Source organism: Malus sylvestris, chromosome 16, assembly GCF_916048215.2.
Source record: "Malus sylvestris chromosome 16, drMalSylv7.2, whole genome shotgun sequence".
NCBI classification, from domain to species: Eukaryota; Viridiplantae; Streptophyta; class Magnoliopsida; order Rosales; family Rosaceae; genus Malus; species Malus sylvestris.
The window spans coordinates 5,965,619-5,982,578 of record NC_062275.1 but is presented as its reverse complement, the minus strand read 5'-3'; the positions used below and the strand labels follow the sequence as shown (position 1 = coordinate 5,982,578).

General features: G+C 36.3%; 3 protein-coding genes across 4 annotated transcripts; 1 reads left to right on the top strand and 2 right to left on the bottom strand.

Moving 5' to 3' along the window:
* The first annotated feature begins 883 nt into the window (after positions 1-883).
* Positions 884-12,523, top strand: LOC126607322 (spermidine synthase 1-like). Of its 2 annotated transcripts, XM_050274874.1 has the most exons (10): positions 884-1,186; positions 2,072-2,148; positions 2,242-2,364; positions 2,552-2,656; positions 2,911-2,983; positions 3,080-3,151; positions 3,239-3,434; positions 3,846-3,957; positions 4,050-4,091; positions 12,261-12,523. In XM_050274874.1, the coding sequence occupies exons 1-10, from the start codon at positions 1,003-1,005 to the stop codon at positions 12,282-12,284; spliced, it is 1,008 nt and encodes a 335-aa protein (XP_050130831.1). In that variant the 5' UTR covers positions 884-1,002; the 3' UTR covers positions 12,285-12,523. The 2 variants fall into 2 exon arrangements, with proteins under 2 accessions (XP_050130831.1, XP_050130830.1); XM_050274873.1 differs by lacking the exon at positions 12,261-12,523 and having other exon boundaries at positions 885-1,186; positions 4,050-4,354.
* LOC126607324 (uncharacterized) lies at positions 4,210-5,585 on the bottom strand. Its single transcript, XM_050274876.1, has one exon. The coding sequence runs from the start codon at positions 5,396-5,398 to the stop codon at positions 4,400-4,402; it is 999 nt and encodes a 332-aa protein (XP_050130833.1). The 5' UTR covers positions 5,399-5,585; the 3' UTR covers positions 4,210-4,399.
* LOC126607323 (uncharacterized) lies at positions 12,372-13,742 on the bottom strand. The gene has a single exon (XM_050274875.1). The coding sequence runs from the start codon at positions 13,568-13,570 to the stop codon at positions 12,569-12,571; it is 1,002 nt and encodes a 333-aa protein (XP_050130832.1). The 5' UTR covers positions 13,571-13,742; the 3' UTR covers positions 12,372-12,568.
* Positions 13,743-16,960: the final 3,218 nt, after the last annotated feature.

Genomic DNA, 16,960 nt, shown 5'->3' with positions numbered 1-16,960 from the left:
AAACCCTAATTGAGAACCTTATCATTTTATATTGTACCTCCAGAAAAACAAAATAATAAATAATAAATAACTATAATCAGAGTCATAGAGAAAGTCCGAAAGTGGGAAAGAAAAGCAAAAGCAAAGCACACAGCCAACCGCGTCACTACTAAGCGCAACAATTCGATTCTTTTTGTGAAAACTTTTCTTTATGGGCTCGTTTGTAATTGATTTTAAAATGATCGAAAATATGTTGAGATAAAATAATATAGATTTTAAAAATACTTAAAATGTTTACTGCAGAAACATCGGTTTTATATGCTTCTTGTAAGAAACATTAAAGTATTTTTTTTCAGTATTTACTTGAGTTTTATTAAGTATTGATTCAAAAAATATTTCTTTCAAAAACGTTTTCAGCAATTTCAAAAGTATATCAAACGAGTCTTACATAATATCTCTTTTAGAGCCGCTTTCAATCATTTATATAAATTTTTACATTTATAATATGAGTAAAACGGTAATTGGCAATCACTTTTTTTTTTAAAAGGGGACAACTGGTGGCAAGTTATAGTTATTTACCCTTCTGGGGCCGGGAAGACTCATAGAGATAGAGGTATTTTAGCCTTCTCCTGGCCACAAGTCTGACTTTCACACCAGCAGCGGATTTCGAACCCGAAACCTCTAGTTTTTTATTTTAAGGAAACCTCGTAATCTGTCATTTACCACTGAACCACCAGCTCGTGGTTTCTAGTAATAATCACATTGAAAGTCAACTCTTTTTGTGTTGCACCCGATTAATTTACCAAACAATATTTTAATTAAATTTAATAACCTGAGTTAACATAATTAATTATTAAAGAATAAATTAATATTCGTGGCATTATATAAACCAGCCAGAACCGAGACTGTGTGGTCTCTGTCTCAGAGTGTCCTTAAACCGCTTGGAAACTCGCTCGCTGGCGGCTCGCTCATTCATATCGCCTCCTTAGGTTTCGTTGGTTCATTCCTTTGGTGCGTTTGGCTATGGCGGACGAGATTGTGGTGGGGTCTGCTGATTTGCCCTTGAAGAGGCCCAGGGAGGAAGAAGAGAACGGCGCGGAAGCTGCTGCTTCAGCCGTGTCCATGGAGACTGACGGTGGCAAGGAGCCGGATTCTGTCTCCGCTGTTATTCCCGGCTGGTTTTCTGAGATTAGCCCAATGTGGCCAGGTTGGTTTTCTCTTCCATTCCCATTTATTTTGTCGCAATAACTTGTGTTTGGAAGCTCAGAAATTGTGGGAAAGTTTCCAAATAGTGTATTTATAGCTATAAATTTTATGAAACCATTGGTGGGTTTTCTGAATCGTTGTTTGTATGCCTGTTGGGGATTAATGCTTGCTAATGAAATCTTGGAAATGGGTTTTTGCACAGAATAACAGTTTAGGCTGAAACTAATAGATTATGCCATTTTATATGGACCACTTATTGGTTGGTTAGAGTAATATTGATTATTCAGTTTTTTGTTAGATATTCAAACACATTTATTAGTTCATGTGCTCGGTTCGTGTTGATAATTATAGCGTTTCTTTCTCCAAAGTCACATTAGGTTTTCACGTCGATTTTCGGCATTGTTTTAGTCTACGTCTGGGCCTTATGTTCCACGAAAATCTGTGTTCGATTGCCTTTTTCGTGAAGTTCTAGATTCGGGGTCTATGGTATTCCAAACCCAGGAATTATAGCCTATAGGATATAGAGCATATGATAAATTTCACTCCCCTGCTTTCTTATATGTCATCAAGTGTTGGAATGCAAGGTATACTGCTTGATGTTGCAATGCGTAGCGGTTATGGGTCACTTGCAAGGATGGTCACATGCTGCAATTTGCACTCTTTCTAACTCTAGCGAATAATTTCTCATCAATTGTTTGTTCAAGTTATAGTGTGTATTGCTTGATGTTTAAATCATAAGATTAACAATCTGATGCTTAGCAAATGAGAACAAGGATTAATCGGTGTTTTGTTGATTGTTTATTGTATCTTCCCATTGTTTGGTAGACTGATTATAGAACTAGACGGCATATTGTATGGAAATTGATTTATACATGATATTATGCAGGAGAGGCACACTCCTTGAAGATAGAGAAGATTTTGTTTCAAGGAAAGTCCGACTATCAGAATGTGATGGTCTTCCAGGTAATTGACGTTTCTCAGAAGATGTTAGTGTTACTTTTTCTATTCACTTCTATTTCTAATTGTCTCAATTGATTCCACGATTTCTGTTTACAGTCAGCGACATATGGAAAGGTTCTTGTCTTAGATGGGGTGATTCAGTTAACTGAAAGGGATGAATGTGCCTATCAAGAAATGATCACTCATCTCCCACTCTGCTCAATTCCAAACCCAAAGAAGGTTAATGTTGTATTCTGTTGAACTACCATTTACTAAAACTGTGCTTTGACTATTGTTTTTTAAACAATAAACTGTGAGTTGTTTGAGCATTGTGAGTCATTTTTGAAGTCTAATACTTTGATGAACCCTGTTTCTGTTTACAATCGGTTTTGTCTATTAATCATCTTTCCAAATTGGTTTTCTTTAGGTTTTGGTTATTGGTGGGGGAGATGGTGGGGTACTGCGGGAAGTGGCTCGCTATGCTTCAGTTGAGAAGATTGATATATGTGAGATCGATAAGATGGTGGTTGATGTAAGTAATAATGATGATATCTTTGGGCTTGTTCTGTTTGTTAATTTTAATGTATCAATTATTCAAAGTAGCTAGTGGAATATTTTGTGTACACATAAATTCGTTACTCGAATGAATTTGCTTTGACTGGAACATGCATGTTACCATGTGGTTCTCATTTGACATAGCGTCTGTCAATATGCACAATAGGACTAGAGACTTCTGAATTTTATTGGATGAAATGATAACAGATTTATTATTCTTCTGCATTCCAGGTGTCTAAACAGTTTTTCCCTGATGTAGCTATTGGATACGATGACCCACGGGTCACACTTCATGTTGGTGATGGTAAGATCAGCTTGTTCTTCGTCTGTCTAATTTTTCGTGCCTTTCATTTCGTTTCTTGCAAATGACTTGCTCATAAACTTTCTCTTAATACCGTAGGAGTTGCGTTTTTGAAGGCCGTTCCTGCAGGAACTTATGATGCAGTAATAGTGGACTCTTCTGACCCAATAGGTATTAATAAGAAACTACATGCATCTCACTCCCAATAGAAAGATGAGAGTTGTGAGTTTACTGGTTTTAATGTTTGTTTTCAATCAGGTCCTGCGAAAGAACTTTTTGAGAAGCCCTTTTTCCAGACAGTAGCTAATGCTCTTCGTCCAGGAGGAGTTGTGTGTACACAGGCAGAAAGTATATGGCTTCACATGGACATCATTGAGGATATTGTGGAAAACTGTCGTGAGGTATTCAAAGGCTCTGTCAACTATGCATGGACTACAGTCCCTACATATCCAAGGTATCTCTCTCTCTCTCTCTCTCTCATGTACACACAAACAGGTGTACAAGGATGTGCCTGCATGACCACATTTGTGTTTATAACTTGTTTAATTGCGGGTTTTTTTTCATTTTGCAATATACTAGGTGGTATGGTATCACAGCTAATGGTTTCAAACGTGTGCAACATGTGACTTAGAGACCACCATATTTTTTCCAGAGTTAGCTTAATCTGTTGTTTGTTTTTTCTGAAAGCGATAATTCTATCACCTACACGGCCATCAGTTATAAATTTTCTTCCATTATCACAACTTTGTGTTGTGCTGTATGTAGTAGAATATTAATTATCTATGTTGGTTTGCTGGTCCGTCATTAAATCCGATTGGAAATGCTCTTATCTTACTTCTGTTTTTGCTTTTCATTTCTGTTTCAGTGGGGTGATTGGTTTTATGCTTTGTTCTACCGAGGGACCTGCTGTGGATTTTAAGCACCCTGTGAATTCAATTGATGCATCAAAACGACCCTTAAAATTTTACAACTCAGAGGTGTGATTTTGCTTTTTCTTGTTTTCGTTGAGCTCCGTCAACATGATCCCTATGTCTCTCAGATTGAACTTTTTTCTCTCTCTCATTTTCAGATTCATACAGCTGCTTTCTGTCTACCATCTTTTGCGAAGAAGGTGATTGACGCAAAAGCAAAGTGAGGAACACTTTCAGTAGCATCCAGCAAGCAGATTTGTTGTTGCCGAGCACCTGCTTATGCGTAGTTGAAATAGTTTAATCCAGAGCAATGGACCATGGAATAATTTGATATTTGAATTGCTGTTCCCAATTGGGATTATTGGAGCTGCAGTAGTGATATCAACAGTGTTTTCGAAGATCGTCTTTCCTAATGACTAGTTACAGAGATGGTTATATATATGAAATCTTGTTTTTGCCTCCATTTAATCTTAAATTAGATCATACTTTCCTGCAAATGCGTGATTTTTCAACAGGTCCGGACATCAGGTCCTTCGTCTGGCGGAACACGAACCTCATACGCCGTTTTGGCATTCCTCAAACCATTGTCTCCGAAAGCTTCATCGCCTCCTTTCCTCCCCAAACTCTGCCTTTTGCAGTTGTTGAAGTAAACCACGAAGACAACCCACTTCATCACATTCACGAAGCAGAAAACTCCCGCATGAGCAACAACTCCGTTCCTCCTTCCACAGCATGTGAAAAACCAGCACGACCCTCTTAAAGCGAGTCCGAAAACAAAGAAAACGAATGAAATAACGAGTCCTTGACGCCGTCGCCGCTCGCTACCTCCGATTAGAGAAGCTGAGAGCATCAATGCATTAGCTCCATGTTTATCCTCCAGTACTGAAATCACAATTGCCATGTTCCATATAGAGCTCCATTCTAAATATTTTGCCAGCAATGCCATACAAGCTGCCCTATAAAACACTCCAAAATACATATTATATTTACCCCCTAAGTTCCTCAGTATTACGTAGTAGATTGATGCTAACCATGTTGATCCAAGTAGAGTACAAGTTGAGAAGAAAAGAACCCAGATGGACGTGACGACGGTGCCTCTCAAACCGGCTCTGATTGCCGGTTTTCGCTCTGGACGATGGATCTTTGATGCCAAATCAACGGTGACATAAACGGAGCAAAGCTCTAGGAGACGAAAAGGCACAAGGTAGAGAATTCCCAGTTGGATCAAGTTGTTGGAAAATATAACGATCGTTCTTGTGGCTGTATGGAGCAGTGTTTGCCAATGGTACCCGAAGGAATCGGGGTGTTGATGGTGTACGAATTCCGAGATTCGGACCAGGGTTTTCTGGAGCAATAGTTCATAGTAGAGTAAGAAGCAGAAGAGAGGGAGAGAGGTGAGAGAGGTGAGCAGAATAAAGTGGGTATTCTTGTAGGTTAAGATTAGAGGTTGTTTCAGTATGTCAAAGAACCCTAACTTTTGCTTCACCATGATATGGTTGCTTTCCATATCAACAACCTTCACCAGCTACAAATTATGCAGGGGATGCTTCCTTAATTATATGAAGAGGAAGTGATTTCCGTCCAAGCGTATTTGTTTTCAATCCAAATGCCGGAAATAAACAAGTGTGCATGATTAAAAATGGAATTTACGGAAAGCACTTCTCATCTAAAAAGATTTATTGAGCAAGTCAATCACAATGGATTGAGAAGACTTGGTTTGGCTTCAACACAGTGGGCATCAAGTCATTGGCTTGGTTGGTATTTGACAATGATACTATACCTGTTGGGTAACGAGGTTTCAGCTTCCACCCGTTGACATTTGACTTAACATTGTCAGAAAAACGAAGGAAAAATTATTGAGAAACCGTTTTTTTAGACCATAAGTGAAAGCAAATACAAAGGTTTACTTAGGAAGCACTTGAAATTTAACGTGGACCTTACAAAGCTCTTTTGGAGCAGCATGACGATTGGTATATAAGAATTGAGGAGCAAAGGAATGAGGGTGATGTCACAAGACTTTTACTGATGCATCATCTCTTGAAAGGGAGGGCCAACCAAGAACGTTGGTTTTTTAATTTCAAAATGTGGTTTTTCGTTAAAATGAACAGTATAAGGACTATTTCGTTAAAGTTTCCTTAAATGAAAGGAAATCTTGAAATCCTACGGGTGGAGTTGGGATTCTTTATAGCCTTTTTTTTTTTTTATGCATATCAATATTCTGAAATCCTATAAAATCTCTTATTCAATGAAGTCCTTCAAAATATATGACTTTTTGAATATCTATAGATTTGTATGAACTCTTTAAAAGTCTTTTAGAATTCTAGTCAACTACACTTAGATTTCGATGCATTGATTGCACCATGATTTCAAAGTTTTTTAAAATCCTCCTTTGCAATCCTAGTTGACTACACCTACCATGGTTCTAAAAATCTCTTAAAATCCTTCTAAATCATAATTTGACGACACCCAATAAGGGTTTCAATATGCTTCTTAAAAAACACTTTTATGAACTTATGAGCATAGTTTTTTTCGACAGAAAAAGCCCCGAACGAGCCCTTAATCGTTAAAAGTTCTCTTAGGGGAGTAATTGTTAGGTTTAACTAATCATAATGGTTCCACTTAGTACTAAGATTTAGTGGTATTTCTCTTCACTTGTAAGTGAGAGGTCTTAGGTTTGATTTTTGTCAAAGGTGAATTTGAACTACATTATTATTGCTTACCTATTGTGAGACTTAGCCCACACCGAGTTTAAATAATATCGTTTGTTCAAAAAATACTAACCAGAATGGTGCATAACATTTTTAAATATATTAATATATTTATATTAAAATCTCTCACTTGTAACTGAAGAGAAATACTATTGAATCGTAATCCTGAGTGGTTGGTACATCACATCTTTAACATGGCTTTATTATTTGGTCATTTGTTGCCCGACTTCTGCATATTTGAGCCCAAAAGAAAACAGGTATTATGATAAAGCCCAAAGTAAGAAATATGGTAGCCCAATTGTTTCCAAAGCATTCTGGACTAAGGAGGCCCAATGTGCTAATGTGGAATCTGAAACTCGTGATGAAAATACAGATCTTGAAGCTCCACTTCCAAATGAACTAAAAAGTTGCAGCAAAAATGTTAATACAATATATGGGAGAATAAATTAATTGTGATCTCGCAATTCACGATATTCAAACTTAAAACTTCTTATTTACAAGTAAAGAGAAATATCATTAGGCTGTATCTTTTCAGCTCATTAAATCCCACATTTTGCAGTTGCGTTACCAAATCACGTGTACAACCCACGTGATCACAAGAAACACCCAACGCTTTAAAAAAGAGAAAAACTAATGAAAAGAGCTTGAAAACTTTGAATTTTAATCAAAATGACAAAAAAGTGTTGTAAGTGAATAGTATCAGGAGTGACTTTTTAAAGTAAAGATGTTATTTTCGTTAAAAGTGAACAGTACTGGAAATGTTTCGTTAAAATTCTCTTAAAAAAAGTCCTTCCCTCCCGTTTGGGACCATATTTTTCTTTTAAGTTGAGTCTTCTTCTTTTTAAAATTGAAGTTTTAGTCCCTCACTCTACACGTGAGGATAGATTTACAAAGTGAAAACATAAGCACTTGCCGCTCGTAATATGTTTGGATGAGAGAAATAAACTTGAAATTTTAACAAAAGTCAGAATTTATAACTTGACATGTTCATAAACATATAAATTTAGAATTTTCGCTTGAAAAAAAAAGTTGGAATTTGGAACCTCCAATTTCCAAGTTTATTCTATGTAAATAGTCGTTAATTCTAAACTTCTCTGAGAGAGAGTTTAAAAATAAAAAAAATTATGTATTCAATTTTTAGAATGAACTGCAAAACATTAGGCAACAGGATCTTAAATGCACTAGATGATCATTACAGAAATATAAACTGCCTCACTTAAGTTGTCACTTCTTATTACATCCTCTCATTCAAATGTGCGATAACAGAAGATCATAAGGCATTCTCTTATGATTTTTAGTGTCTCCCAATTTTATTTATTTTTATTAAAAGTATCTATTTGTCTGTTTCTCAAAAAAAAAAAAAAAAAAAAAAAACTAAAAAATCATAATCCAAGGTCTAGACAAGTTGATAAGAAAAGACCAAGATGAATGTGACACAAGTTCACCAAAATTCAAAATTAAATGCACTCTAGTGACACAGCAACTAATTGTATCCTTTACTGTTGTTTTCGCTTTCTATATCTGCAATCAATATCCTCTAATGCCGTTTTCACGTTTTATATTTTCCTTGAAGAGAAAGTTATGAGTTTAAATATAAAGATAATAAATAAAAGATTATATTTAAGATTTATCGTGTGGCAAAGATTGTAGTGCCATTCAAAAAGGTTTATTGACAAACAAAATCATGCACAAGTTTTTCTTGAAATTTAGACCCATGGGTATCTGTTTGGACCCAAAATTACATCATCGGCCTGTGCAATCAAGATTATTGAGTGAGCATAACTTTCAATCGTCGGATGGAAAAATCAAGATAATTTTGTTATTAAATGATAATATTATGGTTTTTATCATAATAATTATCTTTTAATATGAATTGTCTTGGCATATTCTTAAACAGGATAGATAAGATGCAAATTATATTTCCAAGCAAGCAGTACAGTTCAAATGGACTTGGGGTTCTTGTTATTAGATTGGAGCAGCATGGTGCAGGATGTATGGTTTTGGGATGATGATGAAGTCAAGATAATGATGCAAATTGGAATGTCATTGTTGCATGGGAATTTGGACTATAGAGATCCACATAAACTGCGATTTAGGCATTTAAATATTAAAACCAATCTTTGGATTAGATTGGTGCTATGCAAAAGATAAGGAAGGAGGACAATAGGCTAATAAAGTTTTACACAAACAGATGGATAAGTCCTCCAATAAAGCACGTAGCAATGAGGGAAGGATATGCATGGGGACAATAATTGGGTACTCACTGGAGAATACTCAACTTACTGACTATCCTACATGGCCCAATACAAATTTAACACATGTCAAATGAATTTCACCCCAAACTCTTCCTATTTTCGTAACCAAACAAGCACCATCTCATTCCTCCCTTCTTGCCGTGCAGACAACCCACTCTCTTCTCCGGCAATTTCGCCTCTCTGCTCCTCGGTGAGACCAACACCTATCTTCTCTGGCGAGACCAACTTTAAATCCCTTAGTTCTCCGATGAGCCCACCCCAATCCCTTTCTTCTCAAGCGAGCCCACCCCCAAACCTTTTCTTCATCGGCGAGCTCGCTCAAATCCCTTACTTCCCCAACAACTAGGGGTGGGTTCAAAAAATCGAAAACCGAAAAAAATAAAAAACCAAACCAAACCGAAATCGAAAGAACCGAACCAAATTGAAAAAACCGAACTGAACCGAATTCTTTTGGTTCAGTTCAGTTTCGGTGGTCTGGAAACCGAACTGAACCAAACCAAATTAATTAAATTATTATTATTTATTTAATTACATGTTTTGGGTATTATTTTCTAAACCCAAGTTGTAAGCCCAATGTGTTGCCAAACTTTAAGCCAAAAATATTAAAAAAAAAACCTTTAGAAACTCTAAACCCTAACCTATTATTTTTTCCCCCTTCTTTTCTTTCACCCTAGTTTATTCAAGTGATTTTGCCAATATTCAAGCAATTTTATTCTCATGGACCAGTTGCTTTAAACTTTCCTTTAAATTTATTCACTGTTCTGTGTGATCTTATTTTACTTCCAAAGGAATATCCAGTGGAACACACAAGATTTTACAACAATTTGGATCCTCACAACGCAAGCGTGAACTCCATAAAACCTAGGACACCAACTAGATTCCTCAGTTCACCACAATATTCATTGTTTTAATGGTTGAAGCACATTTAACAGTCAAATGTTTAAGTTGCTACACACTTTGAAGTTTCTAGAGGTAAAATTGGTGATGTTAAGGAGAGTAGCTACATCTTTATGCATTTGTCAAGTTTAACTTATGTTATGATTGTGTTGGAGATGTTAAAATTTTAAATTTCAATTTTTGAAAAAAAAAAAACCGAAAAAAAAAGAACTGAACCGAAATTTTGGTTTGGTTTCGGCAAAAAACGGAACCGATTTGAACTGAACCCAACCCTACCAGCAACCCTAACTCCACCCATATCTCATTCGACGACCTCAACTACCCTAACCATTCTATTCGTCGGTGAGTCCAACATCAACCGTCTCTTTGACGATGTCCCACCTAGTCCTCATTGACATTGATCCCACTTCAGTCCTTTTTGATGGGGTTGTTGTTGGGGTGCACGGAGAAAACAAAGCTTGAGGGTGAGGGAGATGATTGATGTTTGGTTACAAAGATAACCAATGTTTGGGATGGTTTTAGATAAGACAGGTTGGCCTATCCTCATTGGCCCACATTATGAAGTCAGTAAATTGGGTACTTGCCAGTGAGTACCCAAGTATTGTCCTATGCATGGTACGATGCCATCAAATATCAGAATTGTTTCTTGGGGCCATTATCACAAATGCATGTGGTCTACATCAGGGATTTGGGATTTTGATGTCGCATATTATGTGGAGAAGGTGGTAAAATCCCGATTGAACTTTACAAAGTTACTAGGCCGTGCTAGGCAAAAAATGAAACCTATAAATACAAAGGCAGTGGCAACGGAAAGCCCTTCCAATTCAACACACAAACTGCCATGCACAAACTCTCGCTCTACGCGAAACCTCTCAACAATCTTGAGATTTTTATTTTCTTCTTCCCGCCGACACATCTTCAGTTTGGATAAACAACACTGTAAAGGCAACTGGCGACATCTTCAGTTTGGATAAACAACAATGGAACCGTAGAGTCAGCCGATTAAGGAGCATCTTTAGTTTGGATAAACAACATTGTTTCTCGGCCGATTGATTACCTATCCAAGTCTCGGTACAAGAATTTTTGAGTTCTTGTTGGTAGAGGTCATCTCATTAACCTTCTCGGTGAAGTGAGGTGTTACTAGGTTACTACATTCGGCACATTGAAAATCGAATTTGATATTGAACTTCACAAATCTAGTAGCCTTGTCTCCAGGCTCTAGAACCCGAAGGCCTAGACGTGTTCCTTCCTTAGTCGCAATTGCGAGATCAAGAAGTCAGCAGCGCGCTCAATGCAACATCAACACATTTTACTCCCCGGCCAAGCTTGGTCAATAAGTTGGCACGCCCAGCACACAACTGAATGACGTAGTTAGCTTATTAATTACTCGGCATGCATGCCATGTAGGCTTGATAGTTTTTAGGATCAACAGTATCACAACACATTATTCCCAAGTAGAAGATTGATACTTAGATATTAGTCCAAGTATTATACAAAAATTGTTGATAAGAAAATGACCAAGATGAATGTGACAAGGGTGCCCCCCTAAATTCAATATGGTTTGTTGACACACTCAACCTGGCTACCATTCATTTTCCTTTCATGTATCTTTGATCCAAAGTAAATGGTCCCAAATCAGAATGAGATTTTTAAATTATGTTTGGTACTCTATTTGAATTCAGTTTTTTAAATTGAAAAACATCTTTCAAGTTTTAGGCTTTAAAAACTTGTTAGTTATGAATATTTTTAAAAACTGAACTCAAGTCTAACTTAAGAAAATAGTTTTTTTTTTAACACCAAAAGCAAATTTTTAGAGTTTTTAAACTTAAAGCTCACTCTTTTTTTTTTCTCCTTCCTTCTCACTATGGATATCTATATCTCTTTTTTTTCTTCTTTCTCTCTCCACTTTGTCTCTCCCTCCTTTGATCTTCCCTCTTCATTCTCTTTCCTCCTCTCTATCTCCTATTTCTCTCCTCTGATCCTCTCTTCTTCTTTTTTTCTTTCTCTCCTGTCTCCTCTTTCTCCCTCTCCTCCGACTCCTTATCTTTGGATCTTTTTTACAGTTTAAGGTTTAAGATTTGAAATCATTTTAAATTTCATACCAAACAAGTTTTTGAAGTTGTTTCAATAGATGTTCTTAAAAAGTGCTTACAGAAATGACGAAATTTTTGTAATAGGATACCAAACAGATCCTTAGCTATCTCCGGTTGTATATTTTTTTGTTTTTGTCACCCTTATACGCTACTTAATCACATAACAAGAGAGATGAAATTAACTATCCTCATATGTATATTCTGACACGCTCCAAACCCAATATCCCCAAATATCAGGGCAGACACGTGCTGGCCGACTCCCGAGGGTGACGAAGCCATTAAAAACATGCATACCGATAAACTATGTAACTAGAAAGAAATACACTAGTGCATAATTGTGTTCAAAGCATTCAACTAATAAAAAATAAAGTGAAAGAATTATGATAGAAAGGTACTAACCTTCTTTTGCGAAGAAGGTGATTGACGCAAAAGCAAAGTGAGGAACACTTTCAGTAGCATCCAACAAGCAGATTTGTTGTTGCCGAGCACCTGCTTAAGCGTAGTTGAACTAGTTTAATCCAGAGCAATGGACCATGGAATAATTTGATATATGAATTGCTGTTCCCAATTGGGATTATTGGAGCTGCAGTAGTGATATCAACAGTGTTTTCGAAGATCGTCTTTCCTAATGACTAGTTACAGAGATGGTTATATATATGAAATCTTGTTTTTGCCTCCATTTAATCTTAAATTAGATCATATTTTCCTGCAAATGCGTGACTTTTCAACAGGTCCGGACATCAAGTCCGTCGTCTGGCGGAACACAAACCTCATACGCCGTTTTGGCATTCCAACCATTGTCTCCGAAAGCTTTACCGCCTCCTTTCCTCCACAAGCTCTGCCTTTTGCAGCTGTTGAAGTAAACCACGAAGACAACCCACTTCATCACATTCAAGATGCAGAAAACTCCCGCATGAGCAACAACTCCGTTCCTCCTTCCACAGCATGCGAAAAACCAGCACGACCCTCTTAAAACGAGTCCGAAAACAGAGAAGACGAGTGAAATAACAAGTCCTTGACACCGTCGCCGCTCGCTACCTCTGATTAGAGAAGCTGAGAGCATCAATGCATTGGCTCCATGTTTATCCTCCAGTACTGAAATCACAATTGCCATGTTCCATATAGAGCTCCATTCTAAATATTTTGCTAGCAATGCCATACAAGCTGCCCTATAAAACACTCCAAAATACATATTATATTTACCCCCTAAGTTCCTCAGTATTACGTAGTAGATTGATGCTAACCATGTTGATCCAAGTAGAGTACAAGTTGAGAAGAAAAGAACCCAGATGGACGTGACGACGGTGCCTCTCAAACCGGCTCCGGCTCTGATCGCCGGTTTTCGCTTTGGACGATGGCTCTTTGATGCCGAATCAACGGTGACATAAACGGAGCAAAGCTCTAGGAGATGAAAAGGCACAAGGTAGAGAATTCCCAGTTGGATCAAGTTGTTGGAAAATATAACGATCGTTCTTGTGGCTGTATGGAGCAGCGTTTGCCAATGGTACCCGAAGGAATCGGGGTGTTGATGGCGTACGAATTCCGAGATTCGGACCAGGGTTTTCTGGAGCAATAGTTCATAGTAGAGTAAGAAGCAGAAGAGAGGGAGAGAGGAGAGAAAGATGAGCAGAATAAAGTGGGTATTCTTGTAGGTTAAGTTAAGAGGTTGTTTCAGTATGTCAAAGAACCCTAACTTTTGCTTCACCATGATATGGTTGCTTTCCATATCAACAACCTTCACTAGCTACAAATTAAGCAGGGGAGGGGATGCTTCATTACTTGTATGAAGAGGAAGTGATTTCCGTCCAAGCGCATTTGTTTTCAATTCAAATGCCGGAAATAAACAAGCGTACATGATTAAAAATGGGATTTGTGGAAAGCACTTCTCATGTAAAAAGATTTATTAAGTCAATCACAATGGATTGAGAAGACTTGGTTTGGTTTCCACACACTTGGCGTCAAGTCATCGGCTTGGTTGGTATTTGACAATGATACCATACCTGTTGGGGAATGAGGTTTCAGCTTCCACCCATTGACATTTGACTTAACATTGTCATAAAAACAAAGGAAAAATTCTTGGAAGACCGCCTATTTAGACCATATTTTATAAACTGTATAAAGTGGCGGTTGATAATTGAATTCCATAAGTGAAAGCAAATACAAAGGTTTACTTAGGAAGCACTTGAAATTTAACGTGGACCTTACAAAGCTCTTTTGAAGCAGCATGACGATTGGTATATAAGAAATGAGGAGCAAAGGAATGAGGGTGATGTCACAAGACTTCTACTGATGCATCATCTCTTGAGAGGGAGGGCCAACCAAGGACGTTGGCAGCAGAGAATGATTGATATCCTCAGTGAAGAAGACTTCAGTGTGATTCAGAAAATAGAGGGATTAAATGAAGGGAAATCTTGAAATCCTACGGGTGGAGGTGGAATTCTTTATAGTCTTTTTTTATGCATCTTATTCAATGAAGTCCATCTAAATATATGACTTTTTGAATATCTATAGATTTGTATGAACTCTTTAAAAGTCTTTTAGAATCCTAGTCGACTACACTTGAATTTCGATGCATTGACTGCACCATGATTTCAAAGTTTTTTAAAATTTTCCTTTATAATCCTAGTTGTCCGCACCATGATTCTTAAATCTCTTAAAATCCTTCCAAATCGTAATTTGACTACGCCCAATAAGGGTTTCAATATACTTCTTAAAAAACACTTTTAGTGAACTCATTAGCAGAATTTTGTTCAACAGAAAAATCTCCGAACGAGTCCTCAATTGTTAAAAGTTCTCTTAGGGGAGTAACTGTTAGGTTTAACTAACCAGAATGGTTCCACTTAGTATTAAGATCTAGTGACATTTCTCTTCACTTGTAAGTGAGAAGTCTTAGGTTTGATTCTCGCCAAATGCGAATTTGAACTACATTATTATTGTTCACTTATTGTGAGACTTAGCACACACCTAGTTTAAATAATATCTTTCGTTAAAAAATAAATAAAAAAAACTAACCAGAATGGTGCATCACATTTTTTTTTAATATATTGATATATTTATATTAAAACCTCTCACTTACAATTGAAGATAAATATTATTGAATCGTAATACTGAGTGTGGCATATATCACATCTTTAACATGGCTTTATTATTTGGTCATTTGTTGCCCGATTTCTGCATTTTGAGCCCAAAAGAAAACAGGTCTAATGATAAAGCCCAAAGTAAGAAATATGGTAGCCCAATTGTATCCAAAGCATTCTCGACTAAGGAGGCCCAATGTGCTAATGTGGAATCTGAAACTCGTGATGAAAATACAGATCTTGAAGCTCCACTTCCAAATGAACAAAAAAGTTGCAGCAAAAATGTTAATACAATATATGAGAGAATAAATTAATTGTGATCTCGTCATTCACAATATTTAAGATCTCTTATTTACAAGTAAATAAAAATATCACTAGGTTGTATCTTTTCAGCTTTTTAAATCCACACATTTTGCAGTTGCGTTACCAAATCACGTGGACAACCCACGTGATCACGAGAAACACACAACCCTTTAAAAAAGAGAACTTTAACGAAAAGCTCTCGGTACTGTTTACTTTAACGAAAAATCCATTTTTACACTAAAAAGTCAATCCTGGTACTATTCACTTTACCCTTTATTTTATCCTTGTCGTTAAAACTCAAAGTTTTCAAACCATTTTCATTAGTTTTCCTTTTAAAAAAAAGTTCTTGCCTCCCTTTTGGGACCATTTTTTTTCTTTTAAATTGAGTCTTCTTCTTTTTTAAATTGAAGTTTCAGTCCCTCACTCTACACGTGAGGAGAGATTTACAAAGTGAAAACATAAGCACTTGCCGCTCGTAATATGTTTAGATGAAAGAAAGAAATTTGAAATTTTAACAAAAGTCAGAATTTATAACTTGACATGTTCATAAACAAAGAAATTTAGAATTTTCGCTTGAAAAAAAAACTTAGAATTTGAAACCTCTAATTTCTAAGTTTATTCTATGTAAATAGTCGTTATTTCTAAACTTCTCTGAGTGAGAGTTTAAAAATAAAAAAAAAATAAATAATTATGTATTCAATTTCATTGTTCTTTTTTTTTAAAATGAACTGCAAAACATTAGGCAACAAGGTCTTAAATGCACTATATAATCATTACAAAAATATAAGGCATTATTTCATCCAAATTTACGATAACAGAAGATCATAAGGCATTCTCTTATGATTTTTAGTGTCTCCCAATTTGATAAGAAAATACCAAGATGAATGTGACGCGAGTGCACCGAAATTCAAAAATTAAATGCACTTTGTTGACACAGCAACCAATTGTATTCCTTATTGTCGTTTTCGCTTTTTATATCTTCAACAATTAGTATCCTCTAATGTTGTTTTCACTTTTTGTATTTTCCTTGCGGAGAAAGTTACGAGAGTTTTAAATATAAAGTTAATAAATAAAAAATTATATTTAAAATTTGCCGTGTGGCAAAGATTGTAGTGCCATTCAAGAAGGTTCATTGACAAACAAAATCCTGCACAAGTTTTTCTTGGAATTTAAACCCATGGGTATCACAACACATTATTCCCAAGTAGAAGACTGATACTTAGATATTAGTCCAAGTATTATACAAAAATTGTTGATAAGAAAATGACCAAGATGAACGTGACAAGGGTGCCCCTCTAAATTCAATGTGGTTTGTTGACACACGCAACCAGGCTACCATTCATTTTCCTTCATGTATCTTTGATCCAAAGTAAATGGTCCCAAAACAGAATGAGATTTTTAAAGCATGTTTGGTACTTTACTTGAATTCAGCTTTTTAAATACAAAAACATCTTTCAAGTTTTAGGCCTTAAAAACTTGTTGGTTCGGAATATTTTCAAAAACTGAACTCAAGTCTAACTTAAGAAAATAGCCTATTTTTTGAAAACACCAAAAGCAGGTTTTTAGAATTTTTAAACTTAAAACTCACTCCTTTTTTTTTCTTCCCCTTTCTCCTTCCCTCTCACTCTGGAGTCTGGATATCTATATCTCTCTTTTTTCTTCTTCTCCTTCTCTCCTCTGATCCTTTCTTTCTTTCCTGTCTCCTCTTTCTCCCTCTCCTCCGACCCCTTATCTTT